The following is a 23,355-nucleotide window of genomic DNA, read 5'->3' as shown; positions in this document are numbered from 1 at the left end:
GGTACTGTGAAAACCTTTTAGCTGGAGCAGAGCTCTTGCTTTCTTGAGTTTGCCTGTGTGTTTGGAGAGTCTGTAAGGAGGGCTGGGGAGAAGGTGATGCTCGAATTTGTGGATTTTGATCATTAGAATGAGTTTCCTCTTTTATTTCTCTCTGTCCTTGAGGTTTTTCCTTTTTTTCTGTACCGCTGTAAAATAAAGTATAAGATGGAACAATAGAGAATAAGCAAATAAATTGAAGGTGAAAAAATGCATACATTTTATCAGAGAAGAAGAAGAAATTCAAAATTCATTAAAGAATAATCACCATAAGAAAACGTGGGGTTATCTACTGATGTTGTTGGGTTTTGTTAGTTAAATTATTAGTAAAGTACTTTGCTAAAAGCAAAGATCAAACAGTTGAAGAGAGCTTCCTGTCGAGTTCTAAGAAATATTATTATATTACTTGGAAAAGTAGCAAAGGTTTATCGCTGTTTTAGGTTCATCACTTACCCCTTCCCATTTAAAACTAAACACAGCTCCTTTCAATTTAAAATATGCCCTGTATCTATCCTAGTTTCTGCTGTATCTCTCTCTGCAGATTGTTGTGTATGCTTTGTGCCTTCTAGCCTTCCATTGTCAGCAATAAAATGCATTTACTGGTCAGGGGTCTCTCCAGAAGCGGATTAACTAAATGTGCCATGTACCAAATCAACTACTGGGTACACCTTTTTTGGTCATATTTGGCCATAACAGATATTAAATGGTCGAACGGTCACTTTTTCAGCACCTGTGGTAAACAAACTATGAGTTTACAATTCCTTCACTTTTAACAATGTAATGGAGCATAATCTTTATTGTTTTAACATTTTAAATCCCTTTAAATAATTTTAAATGGCAATTTTAAAATGTTCTTATTCATGAAGGCCCTGGTCCAAAGTCCACTGAAGTCAACAGCAAGACTCCTATTGCTGTCACTGATATTTGGACCCAGCCTCAACATGGCTAGTTTTCTGCATGTGTTCATGCATACATGTTTATGTGACAAACTGATGACTAGTTACCACATTTGTGTACAAACAAAATTAACAGTTACTATTTGAAAATGTGACTCTCTAATGTAGATGACCCTCACTAGTTCAGGTCCCCATGATCCATTGTGCTGTGATGTATGAAAGGGAGCAATGCAACACCAAGGACAAGTGCCCCAGATCCATGTGAAAGGGCAAGCAGAGCCTTTGTAGAATGCTCACTCTTGTTCCAAGCCTGGGGAAGTCCTTCAAGTGGTCAGCACTTTCTTGCACTTGGGGAAATAAGCTGGGGTAGAATGGGGGAGCAGCTTCTCCAGGCAGTATGATTCCCCCTTCACAGGAAATGAACATCAACTCTTGCATCCCCTGTCCTCTCCTCAAATGTGTGAGTGTGTCCCCTTATGGGCAAGTGCTTCTGGTGCGAAGAGAGAGGATGAACTGAATTGAAGAGGGGACTAGACCACCATACTGGAATCCATAGACTTTGTAGGCCATGTTTTCTAACTCCTCAACGGTGTCTCAAATCTCCCTTTTTTGAGAGTAGAATTCACCTAAACTCAGAGTTTAAAGTAGGAGGGATCTTTCACTCCTGCAGGTTTCCCTCCATAGCAAAAGAATACAGTCCTGAAACAGCCAACAATACATTTTTGCCATAAAACATTCTTTAAAAGTACAAAGAATACAGAGAGGATCAGCGTTAACAGACCAGTTATGCAATACCCACTTAACTGAGAATTTACTCTTGCCATGTGACTTATTTCAAGTACACTGCTGCACAGTACCTGTGACATGCTGAAGCAAACACACAATGGCAAGACAAGCTTCTCAAGGAAGTAGTATTCTGCAGCATATAGATGTTTTCTTTCTTTAATTATACTGAAGGTGGACTTTTAATTTGAAGTGTGACTACATTTTTCACATACCATAAAACAAAATAAGCAGCAAGAAGAAAGTTTACCATTTCCCACTTCTAATTGTGTCTGGTATTCCTCTCTCAAGTTAAAAATAATCTACAAATTAAAAATATAAAGATTATACATCCTAGAGAAGCAAAATAGGCACAAAGAAGAGAAGAAATGTTGTTTTTTCCCCTATCTCCAAATGAAAAAGAAAAAAAGAAAAGGAGGGTGGTTTTTTCCTGCTTCCTTTACTAAATTAGAAATTCTGGACTCATCTATCTTTCCCCCCAAAAGACACTCTGGAAACAGAATCCAGATGGAATGGAAAACCAGTACAAACCACGGAAACAGAATCTGATTCTAAGTGAAAGTAGAGACGATTTTAATTCAGACTATCTAAACCACTGGTTTTCATTTGTTTTTGTTAGTTGCTATTTAACTCAAAATCACTAAGTGCAAGTGTGAGAAAAAGCTGTCTTTGTTCAAGATTCAACAGCCACTAATTAAGGGCTCAAAATTTCCAACCCACTTCTCTGAATCCTTTCGGGGAAAACTGCAGTAAAAAGCAGGGAATAAAAAAGACAGGATATTCCTGATGGTTTTGATATAAAAAATACATATTTATAAAGAATCATTTGGGGATATGTCATACATCATAAAGCAGCTAGAACTGGCACAGACCCAACTTTTTTTTTTTTTTTTGAGAGAGAGAGAGTTTCCTTCAATTTAACTTGTCAAGGCATATTTTGTTTTAAAGGAAGTCACTAGAAGAGAAATTAAAATAGAAATATGCTTGTTTTGAAGGCAGTTATGGAACACACAACAGTATTTTTTCACCTTCAGTGAAGATACGCTTGTGATTGGCTCCAGAGATAAGAACATGATGACTTTTGGTGGGTTGGTAGATAAACTTGTGGTCTCAAGTCCCTGTTCAACTGGAACTCTGAAAGCCATTTTTTGTTTGCACTAGGTTTAAGCTTGCATTACTGGAAACAAGAACACTTTGAACAACTTCCACCTTTTTGCAAAGTCTCTGACAAGATAAACAAGCCCTAGCAATGTCTTATCACTAAAGAAAATAACAGGCTGTTATTACAATTATGAAAGCTGTATGTTGTGCTCACAATCCTGTACAGTCAATTTACTTATTAATAATGATGCTTGTCATAACCTCTTCTTCCCTTTTCCTACAATGAAGCACAGGCTGGACTGAGTGACTCCATCTACTATGAAGCAAGGAGTTAAAAAGAAAGAGAGAGAGAGAGAGAGAGAGAGAGAGAGAGAGAGAGAGAGAGAGAGAGAGAGAGTGTGTGTGTGAGAGAGAGAGAGACACACACACACACACACACACACTCAGGAAGACACACACAAACAAGCATTTCCCCTAGCTCTCTAGTCAAGAAACCAACAAAATACATACAGTTGTGTTATGAAGTACATAGGGAAGAGAGTGAAAGCAGGACGGAAGAGAGAACTGTGACAAAGTTAATTACTGGAAAGTAATTTCAACTTGTGAATTGTCTCTTATTCTTCTCCCAAACTACAACAAACCAGAGACTGGAGTGAGGATATGATTTTACCTGATGTCTGACATTTTAAGATTAAACTTAACTGAAGTCCAGATGAAACTGAGCCACATTAATCCACAGACTCTTTTATAAACTGTCCAAAATAAACCACAATGGCTGATGAGTGAACAGCCAGCCATCTAGTCATCTGAAGAGCACTCCTTATCAAACAACAAAATGTGAACACATTTTAGATGCTGGTGACCTCCAACCTGCTATTGACAATCTACCAGCTCTTTCCATGAGTAATTCGTGGCCTTCAGTCAGACTAGAAGGCTGAATCTTCTCAAAATGTTGAAAAGGAAATGGTCCTTAACGAAGGATATCTATAGTCCTTCAGAAACGTTCCTGTGACCTGAAAATCAAGGCACAGATGGCTAAGAGGGGTTAAATAAAATCAACTTTGCTCTGACTTGTCAGATTTTGCAGAGAATTTAAGGAATTGGGAAAAGGAACAGGAAAGCGTAACCTAGCTCTCCTCTTCCATTCATCAAAAATACTCTCTCCCTATAGCAAAGGGACAGAGAAACAGAACAATCTGGGTGATTTTGCAGAATTCCTGGTGGCATGCTAGTCCTAAGAGATGACCCAGATACTGACATACAGAATGGAAAATCTCCAGATTCAGGTGCCATTCCCCTGGGATCAATCCCATTCAGCTGAGCCAATCTTTGCCCTGTAAATAGACTGCCCTAACAGAAGCCAGAATTATATATGACACTGAGACTATCCAGGCTCAGGTTTTCAGATGAACCAGGTTCCCAAATCCCTTGGTGCCTTTAAAAAATCCCAGTTAGTGCTTCTGAAATTATGGCTCAATTTTTAGCATCTCACCTGTGGGATGATGTAAGACGCTGCTGTACAGATGTTGAACCATAACAGAACCAGAAGGCCACTAAGTAACAGTTTGCAAATATAAGATTTGGTTTCACTGCCCTCAGTTTAACAAGTTGATGCTGCATGAGCACTTTAAGGGGCAAATTTGCACTGAAGGCAAAGGGGCCTGAATAGCATTCTCTAACTCCAAAAGTGTGTGTTGCAATTATACAAACCTGAGCTGTTGGGGTGAGTAAACCTTAGACTCAGAAGAATATTTCTGTACCAGTGATGAAACAAGGAGTGAATCATCCAGAAAATGGAGATTCCTTTATACCATCAAAAGAACTACTAATTAAGTTATACTCCAGGAAGCCTGGTCTATACGGGCAGCCAAGTAGTCTAAGAAATTTGTGATGCGAAGACAGGATGAAACTAATAGCATTCCTGGAAATAACACTGCAGAGAAGACAGACATTCTGTCTGGATACATGGAAGCCTTCCCAGTATGATTCTAGGATCATACCCACATATATCCCGGAAGACTATAGATGGGTTTTCTCCCCAACCAATAACAAATGTATGATCCTACAGCAACCTGGTGACCTCTCTCTCATCTGGACAAGCTGTGTCACAGAGCCCATTGAACCTTCATCCAGATTATCTGTAGTCTTGGTGAAGTGGTATGTTCAAGGTTCTCCTAGGTGATTTCACAGAGCTCCTGGTGACATGGAGGGAGGAGATGCAGGAATGATTCTTTCCCCCATAAGATCTTGAGTCTGATATTCTCTCAGATTCGTCTCAAACTCTCTTTTCCCTTCTTCTTTCTGGCCACCCATCCATCCATCTTCTTCCCTTAGGTCTGGCTCCACTAAAAGCTATGTTGACATAGCTAGTCTCTTCCTTTGTCTCCTTTTTTTGCTTTGAGCAGGATGTGGGAGGGAAAAGCTGGGAAGGAAGTATGAAAGAGACGGCAGCCACACGGGCTCCATACTTCCAGGACAAGATTAATGGGGAAGTGCTAGCTCATATATACCTTCCAAAGGGACTACCTCTCTTCTACAGTTCCAGGTTTTCCAATAGGTAGAGATGTACATCGCTCAGCATATCATTGCAGGATAGGGGAAGTCACACATTTAAAAACTAAGACACTACATAACTGAGAACAGGAAAGAGTAAATTAATTCTGCTTTCTGTACTCAAAAGAGCCTTAAACATTTTCTGCTTCACCTTTCCTGTTTAACTGTTTTACTAATTAAAGGCAGAAGAGAAGGTAAATGGCCTAGGTTTATATACAATATTGTTAATTCCTCAAATATACTGCATCCCTTCTAATTGTGTAGCACAGTATTTAAATCCATACTTAACCATAACTCATCCACCGAAGCCAGCACAGTACTCCACAGAGACCGAGAACTTTTCACATATAATTTAACAGATGGTAAAACATTTACGTATGCTGTGTTCCATAGCTGTATCTGTGGCAGCTTTTTCTTTCATTCTCTCCAACAAACAGGAGCAGAAACAAAACATTCCTCTGAGATGCTGAAAAATGAGTGGTTAAAAGTCCCCAAAGAAAACAATAAATAAGAGAACACTTTGCTTGTTCCTGAAACCACTGCATGAAAAAATCAAATATATATTAGATACTAAGTAAAATACAAATTCAAGCTATGTTTTTACAAATTTGTTTTTTAAAATCCTGAAATAAGAACTCTCTTAAGTTTGAAATGTGCAATACAAAGTTATAAAGAACCGATTAACACACTGTCCTAAATTCACCTAACTTGCTTCATAATTTTTACTTTGGTATCATCTGCTATTTTATTTCAAGACCATGTTATCAGATTTGTTGTTTATTTCCTTTCAAGAATAAAAAAAATTCAGGTGCATGCTAAAAAGTATGAATGTCTGTCCAAGCATGAATGTCTGTTTGTTCAATTTTGGAACAAAAATCTCTATTAGAAATATGTTTTTTTCTCTTTTAGTAAACATTTAATTTCATGTGCTGTACACTGTAAACCAAAGTGATCTCCATTTGTGATCCCCTTTCAATATATCCAGCTGTAATGAATTCTAATGGTATGCTATGAGTCTAAATCCTATTCTTCAATTGGTATATTTCAGAAAACTTCAAAAATTAACCCAAAAAGGGGCTTCCTTATTGTGGTTTTGTATAATTTAACTTTTTAAGAAGCAAGTACCTTTTAGCAGCAGATGAGAGGGTCTCTTTTCTAGCAACTGATACAGAGGAACTATGGCTTGTTTTTCTACTTCCTGCACTTCCATTGGTTATACAGGACATAGAGATAGCTTCTCGGAGGCCTGGTTGACCTACAAGGAATTTAAGGAAAGAGATTTTATAGTAGCTTTCAAAGCATCATCCATGTGACATTCAAATTAAGAACCATAACTGATGGGGTTGGCTTTCATACAGCATTGTTGCTGGCATTCAAGACAAAGGATTTGTATATTAATCCAAAAATTGCTCTCTGAAATAATTTAAAACTTTAAGAGAAGACCATAGAAACAAGAACAATTCATATGCGGTGTGTATGGTATGAACACCCTCATATGGGTGGGTAGGTGGATGGATAGACAGATAAAGAGTTATTGTCAACTATTCACACTAAACCAATAAACATGAAGTTTTTGCAAAGAAATACTGTGTTTTGATAGTTGAACAATTTGTTTAAGCTAGGAATAAAATTTATCTGACATGATACTATTAACCAAAAATATGTTCACATACACATCAGGCTAATGAAACAGCACTTTAACAGCCAAAACTAAGGATGTTTGTACATTCTTTTGTAGAATTCAAAAATGGAAACATAAAAGTGACATTTCAAATTGTAAAGTGGAGTAACTCAAATGGGATGTTACAGTCAAATGGTAAATTCTAATCCAATGCTCTGGCACAGTATCATCCTAAACTTCACTTGCCACAGGATTATTTTAGTCGTGATTGCAACAGGAATACAAATTCCTTGTGTAGGGAGCACTCTGTGGTTCAAAAAGCTGAGTCATCTTAAATCATCACATTTCCCAGAAGCTCATCTGGTAGGCTATCTCATCATTATCATCCCTTCATAAAGTGCGTTGTGATAATAAGTATGAAGGAACCAGAAAGACAGCACGCCATTATTGAATTATGATGTATTCAAACCCATTAGGTAAATATTTAAGACCCTATATGCAAATAAATGTACATTTAGAGTGGAAAATCCTGTGTAAGGGGTTGGTGCACAACACACCTCTGTTGGGGCTTCCTACACCTTTTGAACACATGTAACGGTAAGGAGCACTATGTTGGTGCAGACCACACTATTTATTGCTATACAAATCTTCTCGTCCCAGGGTGGGGTTCCAGGGCTAAGAAAGCTATTTTAGCTATAACTTTCTTGAAGAGACTTGACTTCTACCAAGTATATAACAGAATTACTCAGGCAGTGGCCTGGGAAGAGGATTTTGGCCAAAAGATCACTGTGTTATTAATTTATTGTGCCATGAACACACACACCGGGCTGTATTACAAGTGACTTGTAGCAACCACAACGTGTGAAGTCCCTGGTCATTATAAACAGAATGGCACAAAATACACACCAATGTACACTGCCATGAGGTCCTTATAATGGGCAGGGCAGGTAGCATTGTCCATTAAAGTAGCCCGACACTTCCTATCATAAGACCCTGTTTTCAGTTGCTTACAACTAAGGCTACGTTTTAGTCACAGGTATTTTTAGTAAAAGTCACGGACAGTAAATAAAAGTTCACAACCCGTGACCTGTCCATGACTTTTACTAAAAATACCACTGACTAAAAATTGGAGGGGGCAGCTGCCCAGGGGCCCCACGGGTGTTTGAGGGAAGGTGGCCCAGCTGCTTGGGAGGGATGCATTTAGCCAGGTAGGGAGTTTGGGTGTGCAAGGGGGGAAGGGGTTGGGACACAGGATGGGGTGAGGCAGGCTCTGGGTGGCGCTTACCTGGGGGGACTCCCCGAAAACAGCAACATCTCCCTCGCTCAGCTGCTAGGCGGAGGCGTGGCCAGGAAGCTCTGCGCGCTGCCTCCGCCTGCAGGCACCACTCCCGCAGCTCCCATTGGCTGTCGTTCCCAGCCAATGGGAGCTGCGAAGCCAGTGTTCTGGGAGGAGGCAGTGTGCAGAGCTGCTTAGCCATGCCTCCACCTAGCAGCTGAGCAATGGGGATGTCGCTGCTTCCGGGGAGCCCCTAGGTAAGCACTGTCCAGAGCCCACCTCACTGTGGCCGGTGCCCCAATTCCTTGCCCCCTCCCACACCCAAACTGGTGGGAGGGGGAGAGAATGGGCTGAGACTGCCCCAGCAGTGGCCAGTGCACCTGGCGCAGGGGCTGCCTGAGCTGCCCCTGAGCCAGGTACACCAGCCACTGCAGAAGTCACAGAAAGTCAGGGAATCCATTACTTCTGTGATCCCCTGTGACAAACTCGCACCTTACTTATAACTTTGCCAAACTTTAATTGTTTGGGCTGAAATTTCCCATGCTGGGTGTCTAGCTCAGGCTGAATTATTTTGGAAAATATTTTGGTAAGTGCCTGACCAGAGCCTGCCTCACCCTGTCCTGTGCCGCATTCCCCGACCCCCTTCCCACACCCAAACTCTACTGCTGCTGGGGGGAGAGGTGCGGAGCCAGGTAGAGAGCCTGACAGCCCCAATGACTCCTCCCCCTCAGCACCAGGGGGGTCCTGGTCCGCATGCCACCACCTGCCTACCTCCCAAGCAGCTGGGCAGCCCTCCCACAGCACCTGCAGGGGCCCCAGGCAACCCCAAATGGCTCAGCCATCTCCAAGAATGAAGCTACAGACAAATATGTTGTTTTACCCATGCTACAAAACACTGACGACCTTCGCTTGAGATGTTCTAGCATCCCCCTGCTTTGGAGCAGGGACTTGGTCACTGAGAATAAATGAGGAACCAGGGCCAAAGACTGGAAGCCTGTGGAGATGGGGAATGTGGAAGCTGGAGGCAAGGTTGCGCAAAAGAGATAGATTGGAAGAGCAATTGGGAGGGGGGAAATGGGGGCTGGATTGGGAAGACAGGGACATGGAGCAGAGGGACTGTAGAGAAGAAAATGGGAATGGCAGGGCAAGCAGACTTGCACTAGGAGTGGTGAAAGGTTGGAACTGGTGGGGAGCAGACCAGAACTGATGCAGGAAGTCCATAGTGGGAGACTAGTGCTGGCTAAGCAAGGTGACTGGGATTATAAACATAAAGCTAAGGGTAGCGTAAAATCCTTCCTTTACCTGTAAAGGGTTAAGAAGCTCAAATAACCTGGTTGGTACCTGATGAAAAGGACCAATAAGGGGAGAAGATACTTTCAAATCGGTGGGGGAAGGTTTTTGTTTTGTTCTCTTTGTGTGTTCTCTCCGGGTCAGCAAGGAACCAGGGCAGGGAAAATACATCTCCTAAAGCCATACCTGAACTAAGCATCTAAGATTACAAATTGTAAGTAATAGGAAGGAAATGCGTTAGATTATCTTTTGTTCTAGCTTGTGAATTTTCCCTAGGCTAAGAGGGAGGCTTATTCCTGGGTTGTTTTTTTTTTTGGTAACTTTAAAGTTTTGCCTAGAGGGGAATCCTCTGTGTATTGAATCTGATTACCCTATAAAATTACCTTCCATCCTTATTTTACAGAGGTGCTTCTTTTACTTTTTTTTTTAATAATAAAGTTCTGCTTTTAAAGAACTTGATTGATTTTTAGTGTCCTAAAAACCCAAGAGTTGGTCTGTGCCCACCTTGTTAACCTATTTGGTTGGTATATTATTCTCAAGCCTCCCCAGGGAACGAAGTAAAAGGGCTTGGGGGATAATTTGGGGAAACAGGATCTCCAAGTGGTCCTTTTACTAAATCTTTGTCTAACTCACTTGGTGGTGGCAGCAATACCATTCCAAGGACAAGGACAAATTTGTGCCTTGGGGAAGTTTTTAACCTAAGCTGGTAGAGATAAGCGTCGGGAATCTTTCATGCAGGTCCCCGCATCTGTACCCTAGAGTTCACAGTGAGGAGGGAACCCTGACAGAAGCCTGTGGATTGTAGTTGGGGACTGGCTAGGATGGAACAAGAAAAGACAGAACTGGAACAGTGTGGAAGGGGTTAAGCTTGGAGGAAATGAGGAAAACATTCTGTGCTCACTAGAGCACACGTTCCCCAGTGGCTGGAATGGAATCCAGATTCCCAAGTCTCTCCATTCTTCTACTGTCAGCAAATATCTATGTAACCCTCTGGCAAAGCATCTTATCCCCTTCCAGTGCTAGCTCACAGGCAGTGGGTTACAACTTACTACTGCCATCAGTTACTCCATTAGCTCAAGCAGCAGATGTCAGTGAGGCAGATCTAAAGGTTCCAACCCTTCTGATGAACTACATAGGTGTCAATATGATGCCACATGACGGAATTTCTGTTTTCCAGTGTGTAACCTTAATAATGTTTTAAGATAGTTTTTTGTGTGTAAATTCCTAGGTTTTTAAAAACACAAAGTTAAACACTCATCAGTTAGGAAGTTAGAAAATGCCAGAACTTAGGTTGCCTGTAAAAACTTAATTCAGTACCCTTGTGCATATGCATTATGATACAGTCTTTAACTACATGAACACATACTATTTTTTTCCACAGGATCCCTAGATCATTCAGTGCACAGGATGTACAGTGCTTAGTTAATGAGCAGCTAGTCAATATTTTGTTTCCATCTTGCTGTTCAACCTGTCGTCCTATGACTTACTGCACACTATTCAAACATGGCTCTGAAGACTGAATTAAAACTTTCCTCACGGGCTTTTCTATGGTGCTAATCACTATCATATCTGAGTGTTTCACAACTATTATTGAATTTATTTTCACAGCATCCTAGAGAGATGAAGAGGTATTATTATTCCCATTTACAGAAGAGAAGCTGAAGCACAGGAAGATTAAGAGCAAATGTATCTACTAATTTTGGGTACCCAATCTGGTATTTCAGAGCATGTAGCATTATATACGTAGCACATTATATGTTCAAATCACATCTCCCAAGACATCAGCTGTAGCTGTGAGCGCTCAACAGACTCCAGAGTCTCAAGTTGGGCACCCAGAAAATGAGAAACACACAGTTAGTGACCAGCTGTTCAAAGTTTGGTTTACACCTAGCCTTGCACAGGAACTCTGTGGCAGAAGCAGGAATAGAATTCAGTGCTCTAGGGCAGCATCAAACTGCCTGAGCGATAAAACCCTACTTTCTTCTCCTGCAATTCACTGTCTCATTCACTGCAGACTTCCCAATTTCTGAAACAAATCAAGCAGGTGTCCTACAGACCCTGCCTGATTCATCTCCAAAGCAGGTCTGCTCTGTGCTCTGAATGAGGTAGGGATCCTGTGGAAACAATAGTATGTGAATAGACAGTCTCTAATTACATGATCACAACATTGTTATGTGGATTATTATGGCCACAGTAGAATCAACACCAGAACCATGGCTTCCCTTACTGACATATATCCACCCACCCCAAATTTGTCATAACCTGAAAATTCTTCAGAAGGTCCATTAACCTCGAGGGAACAAGGGTCTCCCAGTACCAGAAGATCTAAATAATACACCAACATTCTGATTCAAACAAAGAAAATCTTTTTGGGTTGCAGCACAAAAGCTCGAAGACTCAAGGTTTTCTGCCTGAAGATCAATGACAAGCAAGGCGGAAGGATGCTAACATCCTGAATAAATAGCTCCTCAAGGACTCAGCCGAGGAACCCAATGGCTTTTCACTTCCATGGAAAATATGGTCCACTTTGAACTGCAGCCGCATATCCCTTCTCCATAAATGGGAACTAAGACGCAATTCTATTTGTGGTTGCAGAAACAGATTTCAGACTATGGACTGGTCAATCAACATCCCAAATAACGTATCTCTGCCATTTGCTCTGCATCATCACCAGCCTCAATTTGGACATCTAACATTGTTGGTTTTAAGCCACACTAAATAAGATTAAAGACTGCATTATAGTTACGTATGGCAGGATTCAATTTTTTTAAATATAATTTCAATGGATAATATTGGTTATTTTTAAGCTTTTTTATTTTTATCAATTTAAATGTTCACCTTTTTGGGAAATTATAGGTTTTCATTTTTTTTTTAATTTAAATTTTCTATTTAAATGTTCACAGCTATGGGAAATGATGTGTGGGTCAGACAATGAAGGGGTCAATATAATTATTTAATGACAGCAGACACTGAGATTCAAAAAAATTAAAGCTTTATAACCATTAAAACACAAATTGTCAACATCAGATGTAAAAATATATAAAATAAATATTCTTAAATCCAAACTAAGTTCTCAAGCAGCATTTTTCTTACTTTGCCTATTTGTAAAGTCTGATTATCATCGACGTATAAAACTTTTCACTGATTGTCTGTTTATGGTGCAATTGATGTTTACTGGCATTTACCATGCCTAATTATAAAGCATATGCACGACTGGCTGAATTAAGGTTGCACCGGCAACCTTAATTCTGGCACATCCTGACTTCTGAGTGCTTGACTTTGACACCTTAGTCATGTTATTTTAACCTTTTGTGTGCGTTAACAGGTTAAGTATGTCAAGAAAATGTGTGATTTAACAAATATGTGAGTAGGTTGGGGAAACATGGACTGGCAGGCTGCTCCACATGTACAGAGTACTACTGATAGCTGACAGAAAGTCAGGTCAAAAGGACAAAAGAAGCAGTCAGGAAAAAACCTGGGCAGAGCAGAAGAGGGGAAGAATGTGGAAGATGAGGAGGAAAGAGATCAGCTCTGAAACACCCCATGATATATAAATCATTTTGATTTTTTCCCCCTCCCTGCTCCCAGCCTCTTGCCCCCAACAAATCAAACAAACACAATTCTTCTCAGCTAGTCACATTCTAGAGATTACCTTTTGTGGACATGTTTTATTTCATTTTTTAATAAAGATTCTAATTTCAAAATTCAACATATTTTTAAAATAATCTAAACACGTTTTCATAACACAGCAGCAAAGCCATAAACCAATATGAAGTGGAAAAATATCTTGAGTAATACTGGCATATAAATGAGCTTGTTTTATTTTCAGTGATTAAGTAATCATCTTATCCAAGAAGATACAATATGTCAAGGCTCCTGATTTGCTCTTGAACTGTAGGTGACCCTTCTCTATCTTTCCGTATGTGGTAATAGATCAATACATCTCAGGCTGCCATTGAGGAAATTATGCAGAAATGGGAATGGGGGATATGTGTAACAACTCTGAATTCTCTGACAGACACAAAAGATTCAGCGGACAAGCTGTGTGTAAAGTGCATACAGAAACAGTGCTTCAGATCAGAAATATCTGATACAAACACATAATCAGATGGAAAACATGTACAACCTCCTCCTCCACAGGGAGAGAACACTAATGCAAATACTGGGCTCATGACATTACATCTACAAGGAACTGTCTATACTAAGATAAAATGTCTCAGACTCTTACACTGAATAATAAAAACTTATCCATGAAGAAAATCTGAGATCAATCATATCCAGCTCTTTCCTAGCTACAATGTGCTCTCGCCCATACAATATTGGCAGCAGTAAGAGGGTTGATTCTCATCTGTACAGTAGATTGTGGTGACTTATTTTTAAATGAAAGGACTTTCTTTTAAATTATTATTTTAATAATGACCACAAACATGCTAGGGTGATTCATAGACACTTACTGACTTGAGATTTAAGTTAGTCTAGACAGAGACTTGCATTAGTTTAATTAAATCAATTTAAAAACTGAGTTTAGTAAAACTGGAGCAGCTATTGTTTGTAAACTAGACTGACAGAAATAAGGAATTCAGAAGTGATATAAGAAATACTTGGACACATTCCAAACAGCAATCAAAATATCTAGTTCTAGAAGGAATTATGTGAGTTGCATAGGCTGCAGTAAAAGAGGTTGTATAATGTAGTTTCATCTAAGTTTGTAACTCCCAAATTTTGCTCATTATAAATGGTTACCTTTGAATCAAAAATATGAATTTCAGTTTGCTCCCTGACAGAAGGCGTCTTCACCGTAAAACTAGCAAGTCTTTACTAAAGAAAAGCGTACCTTAGAATTTCTTGAGGAAAAATGGGTGAATTTTCAGTTTGTAAAAAAATGTTAAAACTCCACAGTTTCCAAGTGCACCTCTACCTCGATATAACGCTGTCCTCGGGAGCCAAAAAAATCTTATCGTGTTATAGGTGAAACCACATTATATTGAACTTGCTTTGATCCACCAGAGTGTGCAGCCTCCCCCCCCACCCCCGAGCACTGCTTTACCGTGAATTCATGTTATATCGAGGTAGAGGTGTAGTTTTGCACAATGTTACAAATATTTCACACTCTTTTACTTTGACATTCATTAATTGGACTTCCATTCTTTTTTAAAGGTGAACTAAAAAAGGTTCAGGATTTTATTTTTAAATGAGTATCCCAAATAATTTAAAAAAAATATAATCTAAAAAATGGAAATACATTTACATTTTAAAACAAAACACTTGGGGTTAATTCCTAACCCATTTGCAAACCCTGAGTATTGGCCTTTATGAATTGGCTTTCCATCATCAGAGTTGGAGCTTAGAATGTTTCTGACCCTAGCTGCAGAACTCCACTGGATGATGGCTAGCGAAAATCTCTATACTCATCATAAGGCTCCAAATTACATTAATACCCTTAGAATCTTTCTGTCTCCCACTGTAAAAATATCCTTTCATAGCAGCCAAAAGAGGCTTAATTTCAAAGGAGAGTGTTATAATGAAGTTGCAGTGAAAACACAAATTCAGGATGGAATTCAATAGGCTAAAACAATGAAGTTCTCAGCATTCAAATTGAGCATGTCTGCCAATATCACATTATATGTCAATTACTAACATAAACAGTCTGTAATTTTTCAGACTGAATAGCACTCAGCTTTATCTTTTGGCTCGGAACAAGAGCCGGATGCAAGCTGAATGTAAAATGAGATCCAGTGAGTGGTGATCAGGATTAAAGCCAAACTGTGAGATCAAAGTAGTAAAAATGTCTTTCATGGATAATGGATTCCATCTCTATTCTGATAATTCTCACAGAATAATAATATCTGCTGAGTTCAAAAGAGACCTTTCATTCAAATCTGTCAAGTATACAAGTGTGTGAATGAAAGATAAGAAAGATTAGACAAAGATCACCACCATAAACTTGAAATCCGTTTCCCTCCCTTGCTTCCATAACCACATAATCAGAAAAAAAGGAAATAGATTTTATTAGCTAAATTGCGGTGAAATGCAGGCAAAACTGACATTTACATGACAGTAGCAACTTTTGAAAAGGTGTCTTGTGATAAAACGATAGCTTTTAGTTCCAACAGTATGTCTCAGGATTTTAGAATAGCAGGCCTCCCGCAAAATGGTTCTAATTTGTTCATTATGACTTTCACTCACTTGTGTGAATTGGAATAAATTGATGACTTTAAGACTACTTGAAAGATACTTACATTCTGAGACAATGGCACACTGCTTTATTCACTTAAAACCACACACACAGAGGTAACGCACCTTCTCTATTAGCCTAAATTACTTTTCCTGATAAATACAGCTGCAAGTGCATATATCTAATAATTATATAACTGATATTCACATGAAATGTAAAAATAAGCTCTTCAGAAGGAAGCTGGTTAAATGTTTATTAGTTCCCATTAGTCTTCAAAAGAATGTAAAGTAAAGGGAAGGTGGGAAAGAAGAGAGTCCAAAATAATGACAAGTATGAGTAGAGTAAGAAAGCAAAGAGGGGTTAAAGGAGATGGAAAATTGAAAGAAGAGACGAGAGAGAAGAACGGAAAAAGGAAGTAATAGAGAAGAAAGAAGCTTAACATAAGAAGAGCACATGGCACAATAACGGGTGCATGGGAAAGACATTAAGATTTCAAGGGTGTGAAAATGTACGTAACATGAGCATACAGCCCACAGACTTCAACAGGACTACTGCCATGAGTAAAGTGATATACATGCAAGCTTGCAGTTGCTGGCCTTGCTAAGGCAGATACAACTCTAGGATTGCTTAAATCATGTCCCTACTCATACACTCCTTTCTATGGAAATTCATGGCTAACAGCAACTTCCAACCATCAGAGTAGGTCTTGAATTTGTAGTTGTGTTTCAACATCTATTAATCCAGCAATTGCGAATCGTGTCCTGAAGTGTCTACACTAGAATCTACAATTGTGTTAATTAGCATGTGCTAAGCATGACTAAAAATTGAAGTGCAAAGATATCAAGGTTTTTTTCCCCCACACAGTTTACTATTTGCTCTTAAAATCAGCATTTTTAAATTAAAAGAAAAATCAACATTTTTGGCCAGCCTACTTTTCATTTTAATATTATTGAAATGAAACAAGAGTTGAGATCAGGTAAAAAAAAATCTTAAATTTTCTGTTCAAATTATTGCAATGAAATAGGATTTTGATTTAAATTTGCTGTGTATTTGGGGTATGTACACACTATTGTATACCAAAACAAAACAAGCAGGAACTCTTCAGATTTCTATCACCGCAAATCCACTAAAGAAAAAACCTGCATTGTTACACAAAGTGCCACTGGCTTGTCCTAGACACCTCTGTGCAAAGTGTAAAATGTCGTTTCCAGTGCTGAGTTGTACTCTCACGTAAGACATTTCCATGTTCTGACAATCAGCCCCTCTCTGTGGCAACCTACTAACTGAGCTTGTAGGAGCAGATTGCTATAAATTTCTGTTCTTGGATTCTCCTATTTTTTGCATTATGCTCCATCTAGAGATTCAAAGTGTGCAAAATCTCATTTTTGCCTCTAGTCAAAAAAAGGGCATGATAGGAGAAAAAAATAATATATACTTTCAACTGGATAGCAACTTCTTGGAACAGGAAGCACACGGATCTTGGCCTTTATTAGTATGATTACCCTGAGCTGCTTTACCAGTACCATTGTGTGTCATGGACTTGTCTTCACACACAGTGTCTACAAGCTGCAGTCTCATGTTACATACATTTTGACACCCCAAGAGCATCCCAGGCACCAATTGCGATACAATCTGTTTTGCTGGCAGCCACAAGTACCATACTCTACTCTGGACTATGCTTTCCCTTTCCTCCAGTGTTCAGGTATTCTTTTTTTGGCACATACTATAAGCGTCAACTGCTGTAATCAAGTAAAGAGGCATGTGGCACCAACACTTCAAGGCTGTCAAAAGGAAAGAACTTCCCACAAAAGAGATGGCACTTACAGAACTATTGAAGCTGCCTATCAAAAAAGCCCCCTAAGATTACTGAACAGGGAATAGTATCATCTAAATACATAATCATAAAAAAGTAGATGGCCAGTTTACCAGCTACAAGCAAACTACTTTAAAACATAAGCATTAAGATTATCTCAGAAGGGAGCATCTGTGTTAACCTACAGGGAATGCCTGTATATGGGCAGAGGCTAGGACAGCACCACTAATTCTTCTCTGAAGTAGAATAATAATTGGATTTATTAGCTTTGCATACTTGTGCATAGTTCGTGTAGAGACAGAGAGGCTTTATAACAACCTTCTTCCATTTTCATTTTGAAAGGATTTCCTGTATCTATGAGAGCTTCTTGGTGGAAGATCTTGGTAGTCCATCGATCCGATGATGACAAATCTGAGCAAATCATCTATTGTTGGTCTCATGGTGTGCCCTCCGATGGCTATACAAGCCAATTCTAGAGGTGCACATTTGGCTGTAGATGGTGCATGGGAAGTTCGCAGTCAGTGGGTTGTGCGCTGCTGGTGCTCTGTGACGTCGTTCGCATGCCTCTTGTAAAGGCTGGCAGCGGTCTTCCTCAAAGGCGATGCAGGTATTTCTGACTGTTGCATGTCACTGTGTTCTGTCGCTGGCAGCATCCTCAAGTTCCTTGGGTTTGATACTGCTATACTGCAGATTGGCTTTGACGGTGTCCTTGTAACGTTTTCGTGGACAACCTATATGTCGGATACCCTGAGAGAAGCTGGTGGGGGATTCTGTTGGCATCCATGCGGCTGACATGACCGGTCCAAAGTAGCTGTGACTTCATGATCATCATTTCGATGCTTGTCATCTGGGCTCTCTCGAGGACCTCAAGATCAGGCACTTTGTCTTGCCAGCGGATCTTCATGATGTTGCGGAGGCAACGCATGTGGAATGCTTCAAGCTGCTTGATGTGATGTCTATATAGTGTCCATGTTTCACACCCGTACAAAAGAGATGAAAGAACAGTAGCTCTGTACACAAGCAGTTTTGTTGACATCTGGATGTTGTGGTGGTTTAAAACTTTGACACGCAGATAGCCAAGTGCCTGGATTGCTTTGGATATTCGTGCGTTGATATCATTATTCAGTGATCCATCACTGGATATGACACTACCCAGGTATTTAAAGTTCTCCACTACTTTAAGCTGACTGACATCAATGTTGATACTCGGGACAGAAGCATTTGATCCAGGAAAACTTCTGTCTTTCTGAGGCTGATAGTTAGTCCGAAGAGTTGCGAGGCCTCGGCAAACTTGTTGACAATGTGCTGAAGATCATTTTCAATGTGAGCCATGAGAGCACAGTCGTCGGCAAAGAGTGCCTCAAGAAGGAGTTAGTCTTAGTCTTTGCATTCAGGTGACGGAGGTCAAAAAGTGAACCATTGTGCCAGTATTTCAAATATATACCTTGATCCAGATCTTTCATTGCATGGTTAAGGACGCATGCAAAGAACAGGTTAAATAAGACAGGAGTGAGAACACATCCTTGTTTCATGCCATTGGTGATGTTGAAGGGGGTAGATGTGGCTCCATCAGATAATACTTCACCTGTCATGCTGTCATGAAAAAGGCGTATAATCTGGACAAATTTTCTTGGGCAGCCAAGTCGTGTTAGAATAGTCCAAAGGGCTTCCCTGTTGAAGGTATCAAATGCCTTTGTCAGATCTATGAAGACAGCATACCTGTGCATGTTCTGTTCAATGCACTTCTCTTGTATTTGTCTGACAGCAAACACCATGTCGACCATGCTCCGGTCAGGTCGAAAACCACATTGACTTTCAGGTAGATTTGCCTCAGAAATACTGGCTATTAGGCAGTTCAAAATGATGCGGGCGATGATTTTCCCTCCAACAGAGAGGAGGGATATGCCTCTATAATTTCCACATTCTGCTTTGCTGCCTTTGTTCTTGAAAAGAGAGACAATAGTAGCATCGCAGAGGTCCTGTGGTATGTTTTCATCCTCCCAGATGCTGATGATCACGCTGTGGAACGCTGCTAGTACTTCTGGACCTGCTGCTTTGTATATCTCTGCTGGTATCCCATCTTTTCCAGGAGCTTTTCCTGAACTCATCTGGCTAACAGCTTTCTTAATCTCATCTATAGTGGGCGGAGAGTCAAGATCTGTCAGAGCAGGTTGTTGTGCAATTTCATTGAGGACATTATTATTCACGGTTGATGATCTGTTGAGAAGATTGCTAAAATGTTCTTGCCATCTTTCGTTGATTCCTTCTTTATCTTTAATCAGCGCTGTGTTGTCTGATGAGAGCAGTGGGGTGGTCCTTAGTTTTGAAGGTCCATAGACAGTCTTAATAGCACTGAAGAACATCTTTGAGTTGTGGGTCTCCGCATAGTGCTCAATTTCTTTGGCTTTGCTCTCTCACCAGTTGTCTTGTATCTGACGGAGGTCTTTCTGTGTTTTGCTCTGAAGGTACTTGAAATGGTCCTATCTGGAGACTGAGGAGGGATCATTCTGCCATTTGATAAAGGCTTTTCTCTTTACTTCCAGAGCTGAGCATATTTCTTCTTGGTTCTCATCAAACCAGTTCTGATGTGTTCTTTTCTTTGGTCCAAGAGATGTTATTGCTGTGTCAGTCACCACCTGCTTGAACTGGTCCCACTTTTCGGTTGCAGTACCGATCAGTTGTCCATGGGATGTCAGTTTGTCATCAAGACTCTTCTGGAAGTTGTTGAAACATTGAGCATCCTTCAGTTTGGCTACGTTGAAAGCAGGTCACACATGCTTAGGGCGTTTGAGCCGAGAGGGAGCAATGTAAAGTTGGAGAGACGTCCTGACTAATCTGTGGTCTGTCCAGCACTCTGTGCCTCACATCACTCTGGTGATCAGTACGTCTCGGATGTCTCGTCTTCTGACAATGGCATAATCTATCAGATGCCAGTGTTTGGACTTAGGGTGCATCCACGTCGTTTGGTGGAAGATACAGAGGCAGAAATATCTTCCTTCTGCTTTGTGAGTTGACCGCTAACAGACAAGTGCTGATATCCTTGTATTCTCCAAATGGAGATACTTCTCTCACACGGTGGTCCCTGATCCTTACACTTTCCTAGGATGACTATTAAAAACTTGCCCTCTAGCTTAATTCAATCATAAGATAGGAAGAACTGCAGACATAAAAAATGAACACCAAATAGCTCACATCTCAAGTGACACCTCCCACCACGCACCTTGAGGATCTCACTGTTCTTGGAGAGCACTAGACAGATGAAACAGTCCCTACCGAATTAACTCACTTACGTATACCCCTATTCTATGTATGTAGAAATCTATTCACTTACTGGGAAGGTTTCCACTGAAACACTATAATAATACGCATATGATGAAAAGTACAGACAAGAAAAATATCACAAATTCCAGGCTATTAGTAAAGGCCCTAGTGTTTGCTGATTCAGATGCTAGACAAGAAGAAAGAAAGGGATAAGAAAGGTAAAACAAAATCAGTTCAGTCCAAAGACATATCCAGCATGAACAAACCATACTGAAGGATCCTGAAGCAGTTTGCCAGAAACCCTAGCGGTCCTCTGTCCCAACGAGCTTGGATATCATCTGCTTGAATGGGGGGTGGGAGTGAATACCAAAAAGTGTCATTTATGTTTGCCCCTTTCAACCTGATTTAGTCAGTCCACAACACTCATTTTTACACTGTGAAAAGTACCTCTTTGAAGGCAACTGCTGAGCTACTTAAGGGAAATTAGTAGAAGTTTTGGAAGATATATCTCAGCAGCAAGTAAGAAAGATTGTCCAGTGCAAAAGCAGATCAGATACTGAGTGACTTTTATAAAGTAAATTTTTGGAGGATTTGGGGAAGATTGGCCTTACTTGTTTAATTTTATTACACAACAGGAAAATAAGTCAACTGTTGTACTGAAAGAAATATTTAAAATATAAATCACTAATATTTTACAAACGTACAATCATATTCTGGAATGTTTATTCCAAATACTAACTTTTACGGCTAAACTAATGCTGGACCAAAGCTATTCCTGAAGTCTAAAATACCGGTGGCAATATGACACTCTATAATGTCCTATAATCTCAGGTATCATGATAAAAATATCCAGTCATCAACAGTTGCAATGCCTTTTTCTTGTGTCTCTGTTAGCTGTTTCAACACAAAGGGGCCATTTCCCCTATAAAATAAAAGTAGCAGCAATTATTTATAATTCATTAATGTTAGATATTGTATACTGTGTATACATAGTTAAACACAATTTTTAAATAATATCTCAATCTTTCTTTCACTATTTCTGTAACTGTGAATGAACAGGTGTAAACAACCTTCTAAGGCACAAGTTAGAATTAGACATTCCATAGGAATGTGTTATCTAAGAATTAGAAATTCACCCAGCCCATTTATGTTCAGACACATTTAACACTAAAATTCAAAGGCATTTCATGGCCCTACATCCTACTGAAGACCTTAGTATATGGCTAAATTAGGGAAGAAACAGTAGATCTGGAGTTATGGGCACCCTAAACTGTGCGAAATTCACAGTTACTGAGTAAAATATTCCCAGACATTTCACCAGGAAAAAAGTCCATCTGCTGTCTTGGTAGACAGAATGGAGACTGAAAGTGAGACCATTCCAAAGGGAACAATGGGAGTGCCAAAATTTATCTGCCTATCTATAAAAGGGAGAAAATCAGCTGTTCATCCGTATACAAGCACACTCAGACCCCTTTTTAGCACTCATTTGATTTGAATTCTGAAAGCATAGTATTCAAAGTATTCGCATAAAACAGAAACCTTCCAAATTACTTTGGATTTTAGTGTTAAATGTGTCTGAACATAAAAAAAATCTGAATCCCACATCTAATCAAATGAATGTGTTTTCAAGTAGTGTATCTATAGGCACTGAAGATCTTGAAAGTGGGATCCAGCGCTTATGTTCTTTTATTTCCTTTCAGTTTCCCTCTTCGTGTTACTCAGCTTTCCCCAATTATGTCTTTCTTTGGGGATCTACAGGATTGGAGGAAAGTTTGTGTCATTAAAAACTGCCATTCTGTGGCAAAAATTACTTATGACTTAAGATTCCGAATAGAGACTGTGAGCTCTTTGGGGCAGCGATAGTGACTCATTATATTTATGGACAGTTCCAAGTACACTGTGGACACTACTACATAAAAATAAGAAACAATAATACAATGAACAGTAGTATAATACTTCAATGCTACCATATAAATAAATGTTATATAATATGCACTTATGCAGATATATAGTAGCAAAGTTAAAAACTTTTATGGTGTATTCTCTTTCCCTATAAAATGACTGAAATTTAGATCAGCAATAGTAAAAATCATTGTTAAAACTAAATATCAGAGGAATGGAGCTATATGAAGACATTTAAACAACTCTGATTAAAAAACACTATTGGTTAAAATGTTCAAATCTAGGCACAAAAGTCCATTTATAAGTCTGATTTTCAGGAGTAAAGAGAAGCCACTTCAGACACTAACTACAGTGAAATTTGTAGGTGCTCACTAGTTTGGATATTTGGCCTCTAATTTACTGATATACAACCAAAGAGGAGCATGACTCAGAGCAAGAGTGTGTATCTGAAAACTTTTAAGTCTAGCATTTGAATACTGCTTTTGTATTTGTTCCCTTACTTTAGTAAAACATTCAAATCAATGAGTGAAATGCTCTTTAACACACACTTTTTGCTGTACTTTTTTTTTTTAATGGTACTATGCAAAGCGTCAGACAGATAAGGACAGTTTTAGGAATTGTTTGAGGTATGGAAGACTGTATTTTTCT

The 23,355-nt window shown here is 39.5% G+C and overlaps 1 protein-coding gene across 4 annotated transcripts in view; it reads right to left on the bottom strand.

The window, feature by feature from the left end:
• Positions 1–23,355, bottom strand: part of EML4 (EMAP like 4) — a 263,780-nt gene that overhangs the window by 94,410 nt on the left and 146,015 nt on the right. For 3 of the 4 annotated variants that reach the window (XM_030557641.1, XM_030557640.1, XM_030557639.1), the window contains 2 exons: positions 6,495–6,624; positions 15–185 (listed from right to left, as the gene is read on the bottom strand). In XM_030557641.1, coding sequence (XP_030413501.1) covers positions 15–185; positions 6,495–6,624 — 301 coding nt within the window. The remainder of the gene's footprint in view (positions 1–14; positions 186–6,494; positions 6,625–23,355) is intronic. The other variant, XM_030557642.1, reaches the window with a different exon arrangement.

This window comes from Gopherus evgoodei, chromosome 3, assembly GCF_007399415.2.
Source record: "Gopherus evgoodei ecotype Sinaloan lineage chromosome 3, rGopEvg1_v1.p, whole genome shotgun sequence".
In the NCBI taxonomy this organism is placed as follows: Eukaryota; Metazoa; Chordata; order Testudines; family Testudinidae; genus Gopherus; species Gopherus evgoodei.
This window is presented reverse-complemented; position numbering and strand designations above follow the sequence as displayed.